This window comes from Monodelphis domestica, chromosome 1 (assembly GCF_027887165.1).
Source record: "Monodelphis domestica isolate mMonDom1 chromosome 1, mMonDom1.pri, whole genome shotgun sequence".
Taxonomy (NCBI): domain Eukaryota; kingdom Metazoa; phylum Chordata; class Mammalia; order Didelphimorphia; family Didelphidae; genus Monodelphis; species Monodelphis domestica.
The window spans coordinates 738824299-738846829 of NC_077227.1; the positions used below are offsets into that span (position 1 = coordinate 738824299).

The following is a 22531-nucleotide window of genomic DNA, read 5'->3' on the forward strand; positions in this document are numbered from 1 at the left end:
CCATTGAGTCTGTCTCCTTGTGTCAAAAGCACTGCTTCCCCCTAAAACGGAGGATTTAAAATGGGTAGAATCACTAATCTCAGAGCTGGAAGGATCTCACTGACATCCAGGCTAATCCAGTGCTAAATAGGAAGCACTACCATAATAGGCTGAATAATGGCAATCCACTTCAGGTCTGGCACTCTATCCACTGTGCAACTTTGCTGTCCCCTCATAGAGTTATGATGCTCCTTGAGATTGTACTCTCTCTTAGGAGTATTTGTCTTGACAGTCCTTAATTACACTTCTCTTTCTGGAATCTGTCTATGTGTCATATGTCTAGTTCATATCCTTTTTCAGATCTGGGATGGATGCAGTCTCTGTGATGACATGGTTAAAGGGTGGGGTGTATGACATCTCCTCTGGAATCACAAATCAAGGGTAACAGGGCTCACTTTTGAGAAGCTGAATAATTGCAGTAGAATCAGTCACAATATCCAGGTATGGAAAATTATTCCATGTACTTCTGGGGAAACATAGCAGCAGTGTAGACCCAGGATTCTTCTTCTCCTCACCACCTACTGATATAGACTACCTCAAAAGGCCAAAAAAAACCCCCAAATTCATATGAATGAAGGGACTCCACAGTAGGGCACAACATTGAAGGTATGTGGGATTTGGGTATTTCTATACTATAAGAGGGTGAAATACTTTCCACCAGAATACAAGCTCATCTACCTTCCTCTATCCCACACATACAAGGAGCCAGTGAGCTAGAATCAGTGAGTGAGTGAAGGGCATCACTAGAGCAACTGAGGGGCACTTCCAGGTCCTTGGAAACTGACTAAGACCACCAAAGACCTACCCCTGAGAGCAGATAGACCTGAGACCCCAGCAAGCTGAAGATCGTATACTTTGGGCACGTACAGAGATAGAGCAGAGAAGGGTAGCAAACAGTAGAAGCTGTGGAGACTTGAGAAGTGGCCTCAGGGAAAAAACTGAGCTCCTTAGTTCCAGACACAGAGAGCCTTCCCTCCTCCCTCAGACTTCTGACTGGAAAGGGAAGCAAAAACCATCATACTGATGGCAAACAATACCCAGGAAAAACAACTTCCCAACACCAGGAAGAACAAGAAGAAGGCATCGACTCTGGATAATTTTTATGGAGGAAAAAGCCAGACTACAGAGGAAATAGCAGAGGAAGACATACAAATGAATGCATCCAAACCTTCCAAAAAAAAATTGGAAATTGGCCACAAGTTCTTAAGGAATTTAAATCGTAGCTTATGAAAAAAGATGGAAGAATTTTTGAAGGAAATGCTTAAATATGGCTTATGATAAGGTAAAATTTAGTAAACTATTATAAAGATATGTTTAAAATTGCTTATCCTTATTCTGGATATTAAATTATAATTTAAATTCCTTTTAAAAGGAATTATATATATGTATATTTGGAAAAGTTATGGTGTTATTTTATTAGTCCTTTTGATTATATGTTGTGATATTCTATAGCATTCTGATTCTAAATTCCAATTTTGAAGCATTGTTTTATTCTGAAGTTATTTAGCTATTTATTGAAATGATCTATTGATTTTTAAAGTCATTGTATCAATTGGATTTTTAAAGGAGAAATTTGAAGAGATTTATTTAAATCACTTTGCTTGGTTAAAATTCATATCAATTGAAATTCTTTCCCACTTCTCCATCAAGTGTAACAATTAAAATTAGTTTCTCTGCCAAAAATATTGCATTTTTTATAAGGTTTATTAAAGATTAAGAAATAAAGAAAATACAAAATAAGAAAGCACGTGCCTGGACATAGAGCCCATCCACAACCACTTACTCTACATCTTGCCTCCTAGGTAGAGAGCTGCATGTGCTTAGAAGCGGAAGCTGAGAGAAGGGCCCAAAGTAGGTGGAGAGTCAGTTTAAATACAATTTTTGTTCTCTGCCAAGGTGGGAATTCAGGTGATATTATAGGGAATTCTGGGAACTGCCAAGGACTTCTGGGAATTGAAGTTCGGGGTTCAAATCTCCATTTTTACATAAGGTAAGGTATTAAGAAGGGGGAGTCCATTAGAATTTATTTCATAGAACTGTTTCATTGTGAATTACAAAGTTATTTTCTTTATATGAGGTTTTAAGATATTATTGGTTATGTTTACTAGTTTTCAAGAAAACTAATTTCAAGGCCCTAATTCAAGGACCAACAGGTTTATTTTTCCTTAACTTAGAATTTTTACACATAAGACTTTTTATTTGTAGTTTTGGGGGATTAACACTCCTTAGAAGGAGAAATGAGGGTTGAAGGCAGTGAAGAAAGGGTTGATGAAAATGGCTTCCCTCACTACTCCCTCCCGGACTCCCTAAATTACTTGAGGGAGGCAAAATGGAGATCTCCCCTCAGTGAAGGCTTGCCTCTTGAGGGCCATGTCGGCCCTCAAGGGTGGCGGGGAAGTCTTCTCTATAAGGAGAGGAATGTAGGACCTCAATCCAGATATGTGCTACTTTGGAGTGCTCACAAGCCTCCTCCTCATGTCTTCTTGAAAACTGGCAACAAAATGGTGTCTGCCAATGGGTTTATTCTCTAGTTGTAAATAAATAAGATTGAAATTGCTATCTGAATGCTTATTTGATTTAATTGTTGATTGGGGCAAAGGGTAGGGGTTAGAGGGTTTGTGGGTAAAATTTTTTCTAAATAAAATGAATTACTGAAGTACTAAGTTTTCTTGTAATCAGGGGAGAGATATAAAAAGGAAAGAGAACACTACCCACCAATTTGAGTCCAGTATCTCAATAATTCATGGAATGAGTCTTTGAAGAAATTAGATCTCTTAACAGGAACCAGTGATGTTTTAAACAGGAACCTGTGATGTTAGAATTTCTGTCAGTGTCAGAAATCCCCAAAGGTGTCTCAAAATGGCCCAGAGAAACAGCTCCTCCTTCCACTCCCTTCTGTGTCTCAGCACCCAAGACACCACCTCAGGAGAATTTCCCAGAAGTCCTTGTTCAGTTTCCAACTGCTGTGTCCTGCCTGAGGGCACTGTAGAGCCCTCAAAATTTCCATTTCCTCCAATGGTTCTTTTGTCCTACTCCCCATCATTACAACCTGTTATAGGTTTATTTTTCCTGAACTTAGAATTTTTACACATAAGACTTTTATATTTTATATTTAATCCAGAAGTTGCTTTTTCTCTTTTATTTGGATTTTTGGATATTTTTTTAATTTTCTTATGGCAATTGATTCATATACCTCATAACTCATCCATGTATTCCTGAGATATCCCTGTGTTTTTCACCATCTTCCTTGGGGAGGAATGTATTATTACCCTATAATGCAAAGTTTAAATTCTTTTGAGAGAAATTTTAGGATAAGAAACTAGCTACTTCCCCAAATACAGAAAGTGAACTCTTTGAAGAAGGTGCCATGAAGATGCCTGCAGAAACCACACACTACCCCAGAAGATCCAGAGTGAAATTTGGGATGTGGTGATTTGAACTGTGGGGGGTTGAACATATTTGTTTTGAATGTACATTCTTAAGCCAAAAGGAACTGCTCCCTAATTGGTTTTTTGTAAATATAGCAATCATTGGGTTTTGTTCTTTTTCTCTTCCATTTCACTTTTGTCCCCCAAATTATTGTAATTTTCCTTTAGAAACTGCAATATTGTATATACCATTAGTTAAAAATATCTTTAGAGTTATAAGTTTGTTATGTTTAAATGATCCATTGGGGTGACTAGTCCCCTAAAGGATCATAGGGGGAAATGTGTAAATAGAATGCTATTGAACTACATTTCCCAGAATCCTTTCCCTTTGTCTCCATGTTATATTCTTACCTTGTATAGATATAATTGTGTATAAATTCTCTCTCTCTCTCTCTCTCTCTCTCTCTCTCTCTCTCTCTCTCTTTCTCTTTTCTCTCATGCGTGTGGTCTGGGAAGCTTCTCTTTTCTAAGACTACCACTTTCTTCTACTTCAAGTTATTATTAATAAATCTTATAAAATATAATACTTGGAGTATTGGATATTAATTTTTAATCTTACAATAGGAAAGGTGTTAACTTGTCAGAGCCTATTCAGGTGAGGATGGTCAATTACATCTGTCTCTAGCTGGGCTACAAACACCTGACCCAGCTATTGCTTCTGTCTTTGTTATATCTTTTCTTCTCTTTTGAAGGATTATTAATTATCAGATGAAGGACTGATAACTGCTGTGACCTCTCAAGTGGTAAGAAGTCAAGAATTATGCTGCCTAGACCAGGAAGTGGAGTCTATAGAAGAGTTTGTCAACAGATGAGATCAGTAAGGGACACAACTCTGGGAAGCAAGCTACTTGACTCAGCCAAGAAGTGCATCAAGAGTAACTGAGACATTATGCCCTGTAGCAAGGGAGCAATTCCAAACAAAGCCTTTGCCACACTTGGAAGTGAACTGAGTGGAGCAGAAGCTTCATAGCAATAGTTTGAGCTGATTCTCCTCAGGGAATGATATAATTAAAGGGAAAATATGCTCTTTCTTCATGTCTCATCTTGAACTAAGGAGGATATTTGGTACTTCTGTGCTTAATATATATTCTTTGTAAATGTTCATTTCTAAAAGCCAATTAGTTAAATACTGAAGCATTAATCATAGGTTCAATTCAATGATGTTCTCAATATAAATCCAGAGCTTAGCACAGTATCTGGCATAAATGAAACACTAAATAAATGTTTATTGATTGATTAATATTATCTGACCCTGGTGTTTGATACTAGGGAGGACACAAATCTGAGGAAGATGAAGGAAGGATGAGGATGGGGTGGGGATGTCAGACTAATAGCAATAGGAAAACATCCCTCAGTCCTTTATAAGTAACCCCAAAGGAGAAGCCTAAGGATGACAAATCCAGGCTCATTCTAGGGACCCAACTTAGCATGAATGAGAGTTGGAATAAAGATTCCAGAGCTTATACCAGTTCCACATATCTATATCTACATCTATATCTTGCCATATTTCTATCTATTAATATATAGACATCAACCAACCAATAAACAAGCTCTTACTATGTATCAGGCATTATTCTAAGTGCTACAAAGAAGTGTAACAGACCCTTCCCCCAAAAGAGCTCACAGCTTGCCTTTCATTCATCTATCTATCTATCTATCTATCTATCTATCTATCTATCTATCTATCTATCCATGCATATACATACATATACACACATGAGTCAACAATCATCCATTCTATGCCAAACACTGTTAAAGGTGATGACAGCTTCAAAGACTAAAATAAAATAGCTCTTATGTGCACATAAAGAGACACGGAAAAACATATACAAAGTGGATATGTGCATTATAAATATATATGTTACATGTATATTTGTTTCATTAATAAATGTTTGAGATTTGTGAGTTGGGTCATTTCTTTAAGTGTCAGAAATTTAGAACGAACAAAGCAAGATGGTGCTCTCTGGTTACCTGCAAGGAATGCCTCATTGCATAGATACCAAACATGGATAGTGTGAAGACAATAAATGATATGACAGAAATGGATTTTGGGGAAGGGATTTTGCTTTGTAGAGTGTTGTCATTGTTACCCTCCAGTAAAGCCACCTTTTGATGCCTTAGGGTGAGAGGATACATGGTCAGAGTATGAGAGTTGGCAGGTCCCATCAATCTAGAAAGACCTGGAGCATGCACTATGTAATGGACTATGTCCCAGAAATACAGAACTGGAGAGATGGAAAGCAGCAGCCATCTACTGCAATATTGATATGAAGAGAATTTCCACAATGACCTACCCAACTGGTGGTGGTCCAGCCTCTGCTAAAAACTTCCAAAGATGGGGAACTTCTGACCTGATTGGATTATCTTTTATGTCTTGTCCAAGGACCAGCCTAGATGAACTTGGAGAAGCTCATCTCCAGGTCTACAAGGCAATGAAATTTTTTGCCTCAGAAATTCTAGATGTTCACCCTATCAGAGAATCTTTTTTTTTTTAATTTGTTCACTTCTTTTTTTTTTTTAATATATTTTATTTGATCATTTCCAAGCATTATTCGTTAAAGACATAGATCATTTTCTTTTCCTCCCCCCCACCCCCCATAGCCGACGCGTAAGTCCACTGGGCATTAGATGTTTTCTTGATTTGAACCCATTGCTTTGTTGATAGTATTTGCATTAGAGTGTTCATTTAGAGTCCATCCTCTGTCATGTCCCCTCAACCTCTGTATTCAGGCAGTTGCTTTTTCTCGGTGTTTCCACTCCCATAGTTTATCCTTTGCTTATGAATGGTGTTTTTTTTCTCCTGGATCCCTGAAATTTGTTCAGGGACATTACACCGCCCCTAATGGAGAAGTCCATTACGTTCGATTATACCACAGTGTATTAGTCTCTGTGTACAATGTTCTCCTGGTTCTGCTCCTCTCGCTCTGCATCACTTCCTGGAGGTTGTTCCAGTCTCCATGGAACTTCTCCACTTTATTATTCCTTTGAGCACAATAGTATTCCATCACCAACATATACCACAGTTTGTTCAGCCATTCCCCAATTGATGGGCATCCCCTCGTTTTCCAGTTTTGGGCCACCACAAAGAGCGCAGCTATGAATATTTTTGTACAAGTCTTTGTGTCCATTATCTCTTTGGGGTACAGACCCAGCAGTGCTATGGCTGGATCAAAGGGTAGATATTCTTTTGTCGCCCTTTGGGCATAGTTCCAAATTGCCCTCCAGAATGGTTGGATCAGTTCACAACTCCACCAGCAATGAATTAATGTCCCTACTTTGCCACATCCCCTCCAGCATTCATTACTTTCCTTTGCTGTTATGTTAGCCAATCTGCTAGGTGTGAGGTGATACCTCAGAGTTGTTTTGATTTGCATCTCTCTGATTATAAGAGATGTAGAACACTTCTTCATGTGCTTGTTAATAGTTTTGATTTCTTTATCTGAGAACTGCCTATCCATTTCCCTTGCCCATTTATCAATTGGAGAATGGCTTGATTTTTTGTACAATTGATTTAGCTCATTATAAATATGAGTAATTAAACCTTTGTCAGAGGTTTCTATGAAGATTTTTTCCCAATTTGTTGTTTCCCTTCTGATTTTAGTTATATTGGTTTTGTTTGTACAAAAGCTTTTTAGTTTGATGTAGTCAAAATTATTTATTTTACATTTTGTGATTCTTTCTATATCTTGCTTGGTTTTAAAGCCTTTCCCCTCCCAAAGGTCTGACATGTATACTATTCTGTGTTTACCCAATTTACTTATGGTTTCCTTCTTTATGTTTAAGTCACTCACCCATTTTGAATTTATCTTGGTGTAGGGTGTGAGGTGTTGATCTATTCCTAGTCTCTCCCACACTGTCTTCCAATTTTCCCAGCAGTTTTTATCGAATAGTGGATTTTTGTCCCAAAAGCTGGGATCTTTCGGTTTATCGTATACTGTCTTGCTGAGGTCGTTTTCCCCCAGTCTATTCCACTGATCTTCCTTTCTGTTTCTTAGCCAGTACCAAATTGTTTTGATGACTGCTGCTTTGTAATATAGTTTGAGGTCTGGGACTGCAAGGCCCCCATCATATGTGTTTTTTTTCATTATTTCCCTGGATATCCTTGATCTTTTGTTCTTCCAAATGAACTTTGTTATGGTTTTTTCTAAATCAGTGAAGAAGTATTTTGGTAGTTCAATGGGTATGGCACTAAATAGATAAATAAGTTTGGGTAGGATGGTCATTTTTATTATATTGGCTCGTCCTATCCATGAGCAGTTAATGTTTTTCCAATTGTTCAAGTCTAGTTTTAGTTGTGTGGCGAGTGTTTTGTAGTTGTGTTCATATAGTTCCTGTGTTTGTCTTGGGAGATAGATTCCTAGGTATTTTATTTTGTCTAAGGTGATTTTGAATGGGATTTCTCTTTCTAGTTCTTGCTGCTGAGCTGTGTTGGAGATATATAGAAAAGCTGATGATTTATGTGGGTTTATTTTGTATCCTGCAACTTTGCTAAAGTTGTTGATTATTTCAATTAGCTTTTTGGTTGAATCTCTAGGATTCTTTAAGTAGACCATCATGTCATCCGCAAAGAGTGATAACTTGGTCTCCTCCTTGCCTATTCTGATGCCTTCAATTTCTTTATCTTCTCTAATTGCTACTGCTAGTGTTTCTAGTACAATGTCAAATAGTAGAGGTGATAATGGGCATCCTTGTTTCACTCCTGATCTTATTGGGAATGCATCTAGTTTATCCCCATTGCAGATGATATTAGCTGTTGGTTTTAGATATATACTGTTTATTATTTTTAGGAATGACCCTTCTATTCCTATGCTTTCTAGTGTTTTTAATAGGAATGGGTGTTGTATTTTATCAAAGGCTTTTTCTGCATCTATTGAGATAATCATGTGGTTCTTGCTAGTTTGCTTGTTGATGTGGTCAATTATGTGGATGGTTTTCCTAATGTTGAACCAGCCCTGCATCCCTGGTATGAATCCTACTTGATCATGGTGAATGATCCTTCTGATCACTTGCTGGAGTCTTTTTGCTAGTATCCTATTTAAAATTTTTGCATCTATATTCATTAGGGAGATTGGTCTATAGTTTTCTTTCTCTGTTTTTGACCTGCCTGGTTTTGGAATCAGTACCATGTTTGTGTCGTAAAAGGAGTTTGGTAGAACTCCCTCTTTGCTTATTATGTCAAATAGTTTGTATAGTATTGGGGTTAACTGTTCTCTGAATGTTTGATAGAATTCACAGGTGAATCCATCAGGCCCTGGGGATTTTTTCTTAGGAAGTTCTTTGATGGCTTGATGGATTTCAATTTCTGATATGGGATTATTTAAGAATTCTATTTCCTCTTCTGTTAGTCTAGGCAGTTTGTATTTTTGTATATATTCATCCATTTCTCCTAAATTGGTGTATTTATTGCCATATAATTGGGCAAAGTAATTTCTAATGATTGCCTTAATTTCCTCCTCATTGGAGGTGCTGTCCCCCTTTTCATCTTTAATGCTGTGAATTTGCTTTTCTTCCTTCCTTTTTTTAATTAGATTGACCAGTACTTTGTCTATTTTGTTTGTTTTTTCAAAGTACCAGCTTCTTGTCTTATTTATTAAATCAATAGTTCTATCACTTTCGATTTTATTAATTTCTCCCTTAATTTTTAGGATTTCTAATTTGGTTTTCTGCTGGGGGTTTTTAATTTGATCGCTTTCGAGTTTTTTCAATTGCATTTCCAATTGATTGATCTCTGCTCTCCCTTGTTTGTTAATATGAGCTTTCAGGGATATGAATTTGCCTCTGATTACCGCTTTGGCTGCATCCCAAAAGGTTTGAAAGGATGTTTCGCCATTGTCATTTTCCTTGATGAAATTATTAATTGTTTCTATGATTTCTTCTTTAGCTAAACGGTTTTGGAGTATCATATTGTTTAATTTCCAATTGGTTTTAGATTTGGTTTTCCATGTACCATTACTAATCATTATTTTTATTGCCTTGTGATCTGAGAAGGCTGCATTCATTATTTCTGCTTTTCTGCATTTGTATGCCATGTTTCTGTGACCTAGTGTATCGTCAATTTTTGTGAATGTGCCATGTGGTGCTGAGAAGAAGGTGTATTCCTTTTTATCCCTATTTATTTTTCTCCATATGTCTATTAATTCTAATTTTTCTAAGATTTCATTCACTTCTTTTACCTCTTTCTTATTTATTTTTTGATTTGATTTATCTAAATTTGATAATGGTTGGTTTAAGTCTCCCACTAGTATGGTTTTATTGTCTATTTCTTCCTTCAATTCTCCTAGTTTCTCCATTAGAAATTTGGGTGCTATATTATTTGGTGCATACATGTTGATTAATGATATTTCCTCATTGTCTAGAGTCCCTTTTAACAAAATATAATTACCTTCCCTATCCCTTTTGATCAGGTCTATTTTTGCATTGGATTTATCAGATATCATGATTACCACTCCTGCCTTCTTTCTATCAGTTGAGGCCCAGAAGGTCTTACTCCATCCTTTAATTCTGACCTTGTGGGTGTCAACCCGCCTCATGTGTGTTTCTTGAAGACAACATATGGTAGGGTTTTGGATTCTAATCCATTCAGCTATTCGTCTACGTTTTATGGGTGAGTTCATCCCATTCACGTTCAAAGTTATGATTGTCATTTGTGGACTCCCTGGCATTTTGATTGCCTTCCCTAATTCTAACCTTTTCTTCTTCGGCTCTACCTTTTAGTCCAGTGATTTACTTTGAATCAGTCCCCCTTGTCCCCTCCCTTGATGTTTCCCTTTTTAGTCCCTCCCTTTTTGTTCCCTCCCCCTCCCCCCTCTCTTTCCCTCCCTTTTTGTTCTCCCTCTCCCCCTCCCCCCCTTGGTTTTCCCTTCTCCTTACCCTTGTTGGGTAAGATAGAATTCAAGATCCCAATGGATCTGGATGTTTTTCCCTCTCAGAGTTGATTTCCCTGAGATTGAGGTTTAAGTAAACCCCCCCCTCTCTTCCTCTCCTTCTTATAGGAGTTTTCTTCCCCTCCCCTTCCCATGTGAATCTTTGTGTGAGAACCATTATTCTATTTGGTCTTTCTTTACCCCCTATTTATACATTACATTTTCCCCACATGTTAGTATACATAGGTTGATATAAATGTAGTCCTTATAGAAGAGAGTTTGAGTAAAAGAAGATAACATTTTTCCCCTTTCCTTAATATTTACCTTTTCAGGTATTCCTTGCTCTTTGATTTTCGGTATCAAACTTTCCACAGAGCTCTGGTCTTTTCTTTGCAAAAAGTTGGAAGTCTTCTATTTTGTTGAATGCCCATACTTTCCCTTGGAAGTATATAGTCAGTTTTGCTGGGTAGCTGATTCTTGGTTGGAGACCCAGCTCTCTTGCCTTTCTGAAGATCATGTTCCATGCCTTACGATCATTCAGCGTAGAACTTGCAAGGTCTTGTGTGACCCTGATTGGCATTCCTTTATATCTAAATTGTCTTTTTCTGGCTTCCTGTAGGATTTTTTCTTTTGTTTGATAGCTTTGGAATTTGGCAATTACATTCCTGGGAGTTGTCTTTTGGGGGTTTAGTGTAGAAGGTGTTCTGTGAGCTCTGTCAGTGGATGTATTGCCCCCTTGTTCTAGAATCTCTGGGCAATTTTCTTTGATTATATCTTGTATCACCATGTCCAGTTTGGTGTTTATTTCTGGCTTTTCTGGGAGTCCAATTATTCTTAAATTTTCTCTTCTCCCCCTGTTTTCCAGATCTATCACCTTGTCGGTGAGATATTTTATGTTCTCTTCTAATTTCTTGGTGTTTTGGCTTTGCTTTATTAGTTCTTGCTTTAAAGCCTGGTTTTCTTTTACAGTTTGGTCAAACTGGTTTTGTAGATGCGTGAATTTCTTTTGCATCATTTCCCACTTTTCCTCCCAGAGGGCTTCCATCTTTTTGGTCCTTTCTGATTCAAATTCTTCATGGGTTTGTGGAGAGTTTCTATTTCCTTTGGAAGATTTTGGAGAATTTTCTTGTATATCTTCTTCTATCTGCTCTGTATTTTGTATTTTGGCTCCATAGAATGTGTCCAGAGTAGCCCCTTTCTTCTTATTTTTCTTGGTATTTTGGGGCTTCTGTGCTTCTGTGGAGTTTGTCATCTCTGAACGTGGAGGATTGGCTTTTCTTGTCTTTGTCTGGTGATCAGAGGCTTTAGTCCTGGGCAGATGTTGGTTCTATGAGCGTTCCCTGGGTTAAACTGAATATGCCTCACTGGAACTGGAATGGAAGGGTCGGACCACGAGGCCACACTCTCCCCCTGGCTCGATTTCCGGGAGTTGCCTTCAGAATCCCTGGCCGTGAGGCTGTTTCGTCGGCCTGCGGGGGGATGGGCTGCCGCTTCCCCAAGCTCCGAGAGCACAGACTTTCACTGAGACTTGGATAGCAGGATCCAGCCCGTGAGGCTGTCTTGCCCGCCCTGAGGGTTGCTGTTGTTTTGACCAGCTCTCTGCAGCGGAGGCCCCAGGCAGTAACTTTCACCCGGACCGACCAGCTCTTTGCAGCGGAGGCCCCAGGCAGTAACTTTCACCCGGACCGACCGGCTCTCTGCAGCGGAAGCCCCAGGCAGTAACTTTCACCCGGACTGGGACTTGGGTAGAAGACCCTGAGGGTTGTTGTTCCTCAGACCCTGCTCTCTGAGCCCGGCGTGGCTGCCGCTTCCGGGAGCCTTGGACTCTGCGCTCCTACCCCTGAGGTCCGAGGGATCTCGGGTTCTGGCTTTTAAGGGGAGCCGTACCTTTTGAACCGGGTCCAGGTCCAGGAGGAGGGTTCCCAGGGTCTGGGCTGTTGATCGTTTTGAATTTCGGCGCCTTAGGAGCTTCTAGTTTGAGATCGGTCGGGAAGGGTTTTCCGGAGATCTGAACTTCAGCTTTCTCTAAGCCGCCATCTTAACCGGAAGTCCCTATCAGAGAATCTTAATCACATTTGGGTGCAGGACCCTTTTGGCAGTCGGGTGAAGCCTATGGATCTCTTCTTAGAATAATGTTTTTAGATACATAAAATCAAATACACAGCATTACAAATGATGCATATATAATTAGACTTTTGCAACTCAATATTCCATGCCTCCTCATTCAGGGATAGATCACTGAATTATCATTCTTCATGAATGGCAATATGTAAATGGACTTGAGACCTAGTTTGAATTAAATTATAAACATTTTTAAAAAGTAAAAGCATTTCTCCAGTATAAGGGTTCCCAATCTAAGTGAAAAGGGAGCTGTCCAGGGTATAGATGGAAGAATGACCCACATATATGAAATCACAGATCTTGGAAGTTTTATGTGGTACAAAGTAAGAAGTACAGGTTTTGGAACCTGGAGGTTCTGGTTTTGAACCTTGCTTTGACACATACTAGCTGTGTGATCTTAGACAAATCACTTAATCTCCCTAGGTCTCCAGTTTCTTCTATATACTGTCTAAGCTTCCTTCTAGCTTTGTTTATACTCCTTTCATCATTATTGATAGGTGTAGGATTACCAGCATTATTATTATTAGGAAAAGAATACTATCAGAACACAAATCAGCACCCTTGCTATTACTTCAGATTTTAAAAAATGAACCCTCTGGCCCTATGACCTGAGCAGTCCATCTGAGCTGGTGGTTATGAAATGGGAAACATGATTTGTTCAGTGAAAGTGTATGTGGGGAAAGAATATCTCTTAGTCATTAAGAATACATTTCCTAGGGGCAGCTGGATGGCTGAGTGGATTGAGAGTTAGGCCCAGAAATTGGAGGTCCTGGGTTCAAATTTGGCCTCAGATACTTCCTAGCTGTGTGACCCTGGGCAGATCACTTAACCCCCATTGTTTAGCCCTTACTACTCTTCTGCCTTGGATCCAATACCCAGTATTGATTCCAAGGCAGAGGGTAAGGGTTTTTTAAAAAAAGAATAGCCATAGATGTGAGAAGTATATAATTTGCTTATTTTCAAATTTCCTATAGTGAAATCTTTAACATTAAGGAATCATTTCCATTTAGTATGGATTGTGGAGTACAGTGAAAGGTGACAGTCTATGTCTAATTTCTGCCAGACTGAATTCCAGTTTTTCCAGCAGTTTTTATCAAATAGGAAATTCTTTATTAGGTAATTGGCTTTCTGTTTGATAATATAGTGAGTTTTTGAGTTCCATTTTTTTCTATTCTACCTTGTCTATTATATTCCATTGCTCTAATTCTCTTTATAAAAATAGAAATGAATTGTATTTTTGGTTCTAAATTCTCTCTTTCCCTCCATCCCCTCACTCACTGAGAAGGCAAAAATACAATACCCATTACACATATGAAGTCCTGCAAAACATTTCCATATTAGGCATGGTCCCCAAACAAAATACCTCAGTCTATGCTCGAAGGCCATTTGTTCTCTTCATGGAGTTGGAGAACATATTTTAGCATGTGCCCTTTAAAATTATGGTGGATCAATATATTGATCATTCCTCTCCATTTTTAAGTGAATATAAGATGATTTTGTTAACTGCTGCTTTATAATATAGTTTCAGGTCTGGAAGGTCAATGCCCCTTTCATTCTTATGTTTTTTTTCCTTAATATCCCTTGATATTATAGATCTTTTGTTTTTTTCCAAACGAATTTTGTCATTTTATCAAATTCTATGAAGTTTCCTTTGTCAATATCATTTGTATAGCAAGAAAATAATAAATTAACTTTGACACTGTTGTCATTTTTATTATATTGGCATGGCCTACATTGGAAGATCTTCTCCTTTGGGACTTCTCCTTGTGACTTTGGGTTTCAGCTTCACTTGGACCTGGGATTGGTTCTTGGACTACTTCTGTTAAGACTGCTCCTGGATCTCCTCCCTTTGGACTTTGACCTGGTGAGTGAAAAGCTGATCTTCCTTTCCTGGCTTCTGGAGAGATTAGTTCCAGAGAAACCTCTCCTTCTTGGAGGAGGCCACATGGGTTAAACCCTTGCTTACAAGTCCTCTGGTTGAGGGGTTAACAAGCCCTATGTGGGTTGATCCAGGGATCAGAGTAACATTCAGGGTGCTAAGCTAGACTTCTTACTCTACCCTCTCTTTCATTTCTCTACTTTCACACTCTCTACCTCTTTGTAAATAAAAGCTACTAAAAGTCATTTTGACTTGAGCTGTATTAATTTTAAAATTGGTGTCCACAGAATTACCTTAAAATTCTCATATATTTAGTCCAACCATAAAATTTCTTTCCTCATACCAGAAATTAAAGAGGTATCTACCTAATGGAAAATAGCTAAATAAATTTTATTCCTCTTATCCAAACTCTCCTTCCTGGCTGCTACTTCCTTAGGGAAGGAAGATCCTTAAGGGCAGGGATAGTCTGTCTCCCTTTTGAATTTCTATTCCCAATGATTAGCACAGTGCTTTGTATATATTTGGCTCTTAAGAAAAGTCTTTCATTCCTTTCTGTTATCAGTAGGTTAATGTGGGTGTCCTTCTGGTTTGTTAAAGGTCTAAAAGAAATCATGGTATCACAGAACTATTGAGGGGCAAGAACCCTTATGGATCCCCCAGTCCAAAGCAGAGTGGAATAGGAATTCTCTCTACAGGGCACCCATCCAGCCTAGACTTGAAGACTTCTGGTAATGGGAAAGCCCATTCCTTCTGAAGCCTCCTCTGGCCCTGAGATTCAATGACTTCTGGTGGGGTCTTTCTCAGTGTCCAATCCTAAGGAAAGTCTGAGTATATTCCTGGTTGCTGACTGCTGACAGTACTGTCTCTACAAGACCAGACACAGATCAGAGGAAGGATTTACAAGATATTCATGCTAGGATTCAATTATACCTCTGGGGCAGTCCAAGTAACAGTCAGTGGGGAGGGAGAGAACACAAAGAAAAAGAGGATCCAGAGGTTTTGGAGATGTGGGTTGGTGTCTTCCCCAAATCTAGGACTAGCCTTCCTTTCCCTGAGATGGGAGGAGCCCGATGCTGGGTTGAGCAGATGCCCCACTCAATATCTGAGCCCTGGATGTATAAGTGGATGAGTTTGGGTGCTGGGAGGAGTTGGTAGGGGAAGGGGTAAAAAAGTGAGTGTTCTGCTCTCAGACCAGTCCACTAAGAGAAAGGACATTGACCTTTTGGCATTCCACATGGGTGTGGAGGCACTCAGGCAAACATTTATAGGAGCAGCCAAGAAGAAAATACAAATTGCAAAGGCAGCAGCTGCAAAGGACAGGAGTGTCTGAATCTGCAAAAATAACAGGTAAGGAGACAGGAGAGGAAGCTTGCAGGGAAGAAGTTTCACCTACCTCTGAGTTCTTTTTCATAGGACAATAGACTTAGAACTGAAAGGGACCTACGATGCCTTTACCCTCCCCCACTTCTATTTTACAGATCAGAGACCAGCGAGGACAAGTTAAGTGACTTACCCATAGTCATTCAAAGAGGAAGTGACAAAGGTATGTTTAGAACCCCAAACTTCTGACTCCACAGCCAGCTCCCTTTTCATGCTAGGTCACTTCCATAATCTGGGGCCATAAAAGGCTCTGGATGGAGAGAAGATATCTAAATCTCATCCAGAGAATCTGTCTATTCTGGATGGCTCAGAAAGATACTCCTGGATGTTTTTAGTCCTTACTTCTTCCATCCTCAGCCTATTTGGTGTCTTGCAGACCAACTCCAGATGGGAACAAGCAGCTCTAGGACTACAATAGAGCAGAATGAGAATGATTTCCCTCGTGTGTCTCCCAACACCCCCATCTTCTGACAATGATTTCTTTCTAAGAACAGAAAGTGAGTTCTGCGTGGGGGGAGATGTAATGACTGAGTTGGATTGGAGAAGGAGAGTACCGATGTTCTCTCTTCTATAGGGACCAGAGGAGAAGGAGATTGAAGAATCCATGGCTCCCTATCATATCCGGAAATATCAAGACCAAGACAGGGAGACAGTGATAGACATATTCACTAAGGGAACACTGAATGACATTCCTTCTTGCTTCCTTCATCTGCTCAAGCAGTCAAGAAGCTTCCTGCTTCTGTTGGGGGGCCCAGGTGCCATGTTCCTTGGGTCTGGTTCTTGTATCCTGTCCCTCCTGGCCTTCTTGGCCCTCCTGGCTGTCCTGTGGTGGGTTGCTACATGTCCCTTTTCCGATATAGTGGATCATGCCTTGCACACTGACATGAGAGACATCAGGAAATCCTATCTCAGTGCCAGAGGGTCTTGTTTCTGGGTAGCCGAGTCAGAGGGTCAGGTGGTGGGCATGGTGTGTGCCCGCCCTGTGGAAGAGGCTCCAGAAAGACAGAAAAATGTGGAGTTGCTACATCTGTCAGTGGACCAAGATCATCGGGGCCAGGGTATTGCCAAATGCCTGATCCAGACTTTGATCGAGTTTGCACAGGACCAAGGATATGATAATGTGGTGCTGAGTACCCATGCCCTCAATTACCCAGCTCAAAGACTGTACGAGCGTCTGGGCTTCTGGAAATCACACGAAGCCTTTGATTCCCTGAAATGGAAGATGGCAGCTGTCCCTTTTTTCGTCTATAAGTATGCTGTCTCTTCTTCACTCTAAACGTGCCCTGAACCATTTTTGTCTTTTGCCCTTTACATATCCATTCATTTACAATAGGATTCAGCGTACTAACCAGCACTCATTAAAGACTGTTGACTGCCACCATTAACTCTCACTTTGTAGCAGAAGCCTTGCCCAAACCAGGATTTAATGCGGTAGAATCACAGAATTTCAGAGTTGGAAAGGATAAACAGGAGCCAAACAAGAATCACAATCACAATCTACTGGGCAGTGGCCATTCATCCACTGTTCATACCCCCTCAGCGAGGGGAAATGTGCTGCCTTGGAAGGCAGCCCAGGCTGCTTTTGTCGTTCAGGCTTGGCTTTCTCTCTGTGACCCCATTTGGGGTTTTCTTGGCAAAGGTACTGGAGTGGTTTACCATGGTGACTTTATTTGCAGATACTCCCACTTTTAAAACAAAACAAAGAACTCCAAAGACTGAATTTATTCAATTGACAATGAATGGATCTTGGCTAGTTCCCCAAATACCCCTCACCAGAGGACTGAATTTGAAGAAGGAGAATCGAATATGAAGAACCAGAGACCTACTCCCAGCCACTCTAGCCTACAGCTATCCAGTCTTTCCTCATCTTCTGTGAACTTGAGACCTGTCTGCTGTCTCTTCACTTTTTTTCAAGACTGTTCAAGCAGCCTTTTTTCTGTAGGCTAGTGGAAGTTTGGGGCCTGCATCTGTGTGTCTTCCCAGGTTACAATCCAAGGGCTAAGGTGTACTAGAGGTTTCAAACCCTAGAACTGGAGTTACAGTCTGGGAAATTGCTGGAGCCTCAGACACAGTGGGGGCGGGGCTCTAAGAGATGTTCTGGAATCTGGGAAGAGCAAGAGTTTCTGTCTGAGAGAGGCAGTTAGCTCCCTAAATCCTGAGACAGCCCAAGGAAAGGTCTGGTCAAGACTGTGCTCCGGAGGAAGAACTTCCCCCCTTACCCCCACTGATTCCCAACAGAAGTGGCCAGTTAGAGAGGACACCAAGAAGCTGACTAGATCACCTGATAGCTCCTGGTGCCCTGGGTCTGGATGGTGCCCAGGGGGGCCAAGACCAGGGTCATCCAAGCCTGAATCACTCAGGGGCCCAAGACTGCCAAGGCCTGGGTTCCCCAACTTGAGGAGGGAGGTAAGGGTAGCTAGAATAGGGACACCTTTCCCTCTTTCCTCATAAAAACCCTTCCCACAGCCATTTCCCTGTGTTGTTCCCAAATTGATCAGAATAAAGTTTGTTGTCTTTGCCCAAATGATTCTTGTGTGAGTGGAAACCAATTCCAGCTTGGGGGGGGGGGGGGTCAAGTCTCTCTCTCTCTCTCTTTCTCTCTCTCTCTCTCTCTCTCTCTCTCTCTCTCTCTCTCTCTCTCTCTCTCTCTCTCTCTCTCTCTCTCTCTCTCTCTCTCCCTCTCTCTCTCTCTCTCTCAAGATTTTTAGTAGTAGAGAGAAGTCAAGAGACAGTTTGGGGTGGAGCAGTCATAGCTGAGGGGAGGCTAAAGGAGGGAACTACTCACTCTCCCTCTTCTTTCCTTTGGCCAAATTAAACATCAGCTGTTCCTCCTGAAGCACAATTTGAAAATGGAGGTCTCCACTCTTTCTCCCTCTCTCTCTTTATAACCAGACTTAACCCTCTATTACAAAGGCGCAAATATGCTTTTTCTCAGTTATAATAGATTTATTCCTATTAAAGACCTGATGTTATAACTATGAGAGTTCTGTATTTTTTCAGGTTGACAGCAACTTTCTTCTCCAGCTAATTTTCAGATGAAGAGACTGAGACCCATAGAGTTAACTGACTTGTCTAAGGTCCCACAGCTAGTGTCCGAGACCAGATTTGAATTCATGAAGATGACTCTTCTTGAATCCAAACTCAGTGCATTATCCACTGTGCCACCTAGCTGTCCACTTTGGGATGGCTCTAATGGTCAGGAAGATTTCATTACTCACTGTCTAATCTCTTTCTCTGTGGCTTCCTCTGCTTACTTTTCATTCTTGTTTCTGGGACCAAGTAAGTTTAGTTGGATTCCTCTACTATATAAAAATAGCATCCTTCACATCCATGGTGATGACAATCTTGTCAGTCTCTTTAATCCATCTAATTCAATGCAACAGAAGCTCAGGGACCTCAATTGTTTTTTAACTCTTACCTTTGTAAAGATAATTTTAGGGTTGTGACCTAAATCTAAATTATTTATTGGTAGCCAGGGAATATCACAAATAAAATATTCAAGTCAGCTGGAAATTTATGGTGATTTTAATTAATATAGAGTAAGAAATTAAGAAAGAGAGAGAGGAAAAGAGTTAATTTAAACTGCTCCGGCTCAGTCTGACCCAGGCAGGAGTTTAAGGCCTTGGCCAAGGGGGCCTCCCCTGATCGCGAGGGAAAAGGGAGTCAATCTTATCACTCACCACGTGACCATCTCAAGGAAGCTGTCTGAGGAAGCTCCTCCAGGCTCAAGCTCCAGGATCCAAATGCCCAAGCCTGCTCACAGGAAGTGACCAGCCAGAGCCACCTCTTGGCTCCCTGTCGGGGAATTGAACCCCAGTCTCCCTAAAATTATCCTTACACATTCCATATTAGAATCAGTACTGTGTATTGGCTCCAAGGCAGAAGAGTGGATAGGCAATGGGGGTCAAGTGACTTGCCCAAGGGTCACATAGCTAGGAAGTGTGTGAGGCCAGATTTGAACCCAAGACCTCCAGTCTTTAAGCTTGGCTCTCAATCCACTAGTTGGTCCCTTAGGGAATATAATTAATCATCATCATCATCATCAAGACAATCCTTGCCTCCAAGGAGCTTACAGTCTAAAAAGGAAGACAATATACAAAAGGAATCACAACTAGGTAGGGGAAACATCAGGAGGATTCCCAAGTGAGGGAATCTAGCTCCAAGAAATTGAAACCAGGCAGGGCAATAGATGCAAGTTGGAATAGTTCTAGTATAACTATCCCCAGCTCCTTCTATCAATATTCATATGGCATGGTCTCAGAGCCCTTCACCAGCCTAGTGAGATTTCTTTTTTAAATAGAGCACCTCAAACTGAACAAAAGATTTCAGTTGTGCTCTAACCAGAATAAATACCATGTCCTAGAACTATGTACAGCCTGAAATCCAAGTAGTTTTTTTGACTGACTTATCACACTATTAACTCATAAATAACTTCCATTCCAACCTCCTTTTTTCCCAAATGGATTCATCTCATTCCTCGCCTCATACTTGTGAATTTTTTTAAACCAGAATTGAAAAGCTTTCTTGTATATCTACTAAACTGTATCTCAGTCAGTCTGGCCTTCTAAGCCTTTTTGGTTCTAAACTGCCATTACTTGAGTAAGATAAGTGTTTCAGTGGATATACTTGGAGAAAGGAAATCTGAGCTTAAATCCAACATCAGACACTGAGTAAATGTGTGACCATAGGTAAGTCACTTAACCTCTGTCTGCCACAATATTCTCAACTATAAAATGACCAGAACACTTTGTTGCTGTTCAGTCGTTTGTCAATTATGCCTAACTCTTTGTGACCCAATTTAGGGTCTTCTTGACAGAAGTCCTAGAAGGGTTTGCCTTTTCCTTCTCCAGCTCAGTTTACAGATGGGAAACTGAGTCAAACAAGGTTAAGTGAATTGCCTAGTGTGTCCCAGTTAGTAAGTTTCTGAGGCCAGATTTGAACTCACAAAGAGGAGTCTTCCTGATTCCAAGACTAGTGCTCTCCATTGTGGTGCTTCCTAGCTGCCTCATAATAGCTTAACCCCTAAAGTTGGGAGAATATGTTGAGAAATGCACAAATGTTAAAGCCCTATGTAAATGCTACCTAATATTTTTTTCAATACCAGAAGCCAATAGAAGGATTAACAAATGGAAACAAATTGGTACCAGTCAGTCAACATGCATTTACAAAATACTTGGTATGTCCCAGGCTCCATGCCAAATATTGAGGCTCCAAAGAGGCAAAACACAGTCCCTGCCCTCAAGGAGCTCACCATCAGATGGGAAGGACTATAAGTTCAAGCATCTATATCAAGGGGTATCATAGGCACTCTGTTATTTTGCCTACATAGGTTATATATGTTCAGATATAATGCAGTTCACAAGGACATAAGAACAGACATCTCTAGAGTCTTCTCCCCATTCCCCTTTCCAAGGGACACTTTCAGGAGGAGAAAGTTGGAGCCAGAGGTTGACCACTTTTCTTTCTTTTCTTTTTTTAAATCTTTATCTTCTGTTTTAGAATCAATACTGTGGTTCTAAGGCAGAAGAGTGGCCAGGGCTAGGCAATGGGGGTTAAGTGACTTGCCCAGGGTCGCACAGCTAGGAAGTGAACTTTGCTTTACTTAGAGAAAAGGGGTTTTTCTCTGGGCTAGAATGACATCTCTCTGCTCTCTTAAGTATTGTTAGTCTACAAGAAGAAACTTTAATATTCAAGCTAAATCCCTGATTTTTATTGTTGAGTCATTTTTAGTTAAGTCTGCCTCTTCATGATTCATTTAGGGGTTTTCTTGGCAAAGACACTAGAGCAGTTTGCCATTTCCTTCTCTATCTCACTTTACAGGTGAGGAAACTGAGGCAAACAGGGTTAAATGACTTGCCCAGGGTCACCAGCTAATAAGTATCTAAATCCAGACTTGAACCCATGAAGATGAGTCTTGTTAACTTCAGGCTTGGCACTCTATCCACTGTGCCAGCTAGCTGGCCACAAGCTTCTGAGGACTATTCATTAATGAGGAAAGTAGGGCATCAAGCTTTATATCCATGTTCCTTCAAATGTCAGTTTCATAATGAATACACACCAAATGGCAAAGAAACCATTTATCCAAGTCAATAGCAACAAAGAAATCAGAGAAAGTATATGTGGGATAATATCTACGGGACAATACAGTCCGAAGGGTCTCTCTCATTGGAAGCAAGATATCTCAGCTCAATCAAGAATGTCTCAGAGCTCACCAAAGGGAGAAATCCCCCCAATTCTCTAGTATTCATCAGCACAAAAAAGTGAATCTAGGAAAAAATCCTTCCTCCAAGGTTTCTCAGCCCAAAATATTAGCATTTCAGCATAGCACACAAGGGGAGGAGTTTTCCCAGTCTCTAGTGTAGCAAGCTGATGAGAAAAACTGGCCAGTTCTCATTTCTGCAGCTTCCTAGAGTCTTTTTCTCCCTTCAGAAACTTGAAGAGAGATTGGGATGGGCCCATTTTCTTTTTATCTTGAAGCTGAAAGCCAGAAGGATTTGGATGCTCTTCTCTCTCTCTTAGCAACCCTGCACCAAGCCCTCCTTCAGGACCAGGCTTTGATCTCCACCATGCAAGCCATATTCAGGACAAATGGGAAATAACTAACCAAGGGAAAGGCCTAGGATGAAGAGAGGCTTGGGAAAGGCTCCTGGAGAAGGTGCAACTTTAGTGGGGCTTGAAGCCAGGGGTTTCAGGAGGCAGAGGTGTGGATGGGCTGCATTGCAGACATGGGAGACAGCCAGACAGTTCCTCTAGAGGAGTATGGTGTCTCCCTCGGCAACATCTTTCCTCAGGAAAGTTTCTGGATGTAACTTGCATCTGGG

The 22531-nt window shown here is 40.5% G+C and overlaps 1 protein-coding gene across 2 annotated transcripts; it reads left to right on the plus strand.

Annotated features, from left to right (window-relative positions):
* Positions 1 to 15468: 15468 nt before the first annotated feature.
* LOC100022287 (probable N-acetyltransferase CML1) lies at positions 15469 to 18234 on the plus strand. 2 transcript variants are annotated; one of them, XM_016430249.2, is made up of 4 exons: positions 15469 to 15677; positions 15809 to 15873; positions 16087 to 16207; positions 16285 to 18234. In XM_016430249.2, the coding sequence occupies exon 4, from the start codon at positions 16315 to 16317 to the stop codon at positions 16984 to 16986; it is 672 nt and encodes a 223-aa protein (XP_016285735.2). In that variant the 5' UTR covers positions 15469 to 15677; positions 15809 to 15873; positions 16087 to 16207; positions 16285 to 16314; the 3' UTR covers positions 16987 to 18234. The 2 variants fall into 2 exon arrangements, with proteins under 2 accessions (XP_016285735.2, XP_056670166.1); XM_056814188.1 differs by lacking the exon at positions 16087 to 16207 and having other exon boundaries at positions 15473 to 15677.
* Positions 18235 to 22531: the final 4297 nt, after the last annotated feature.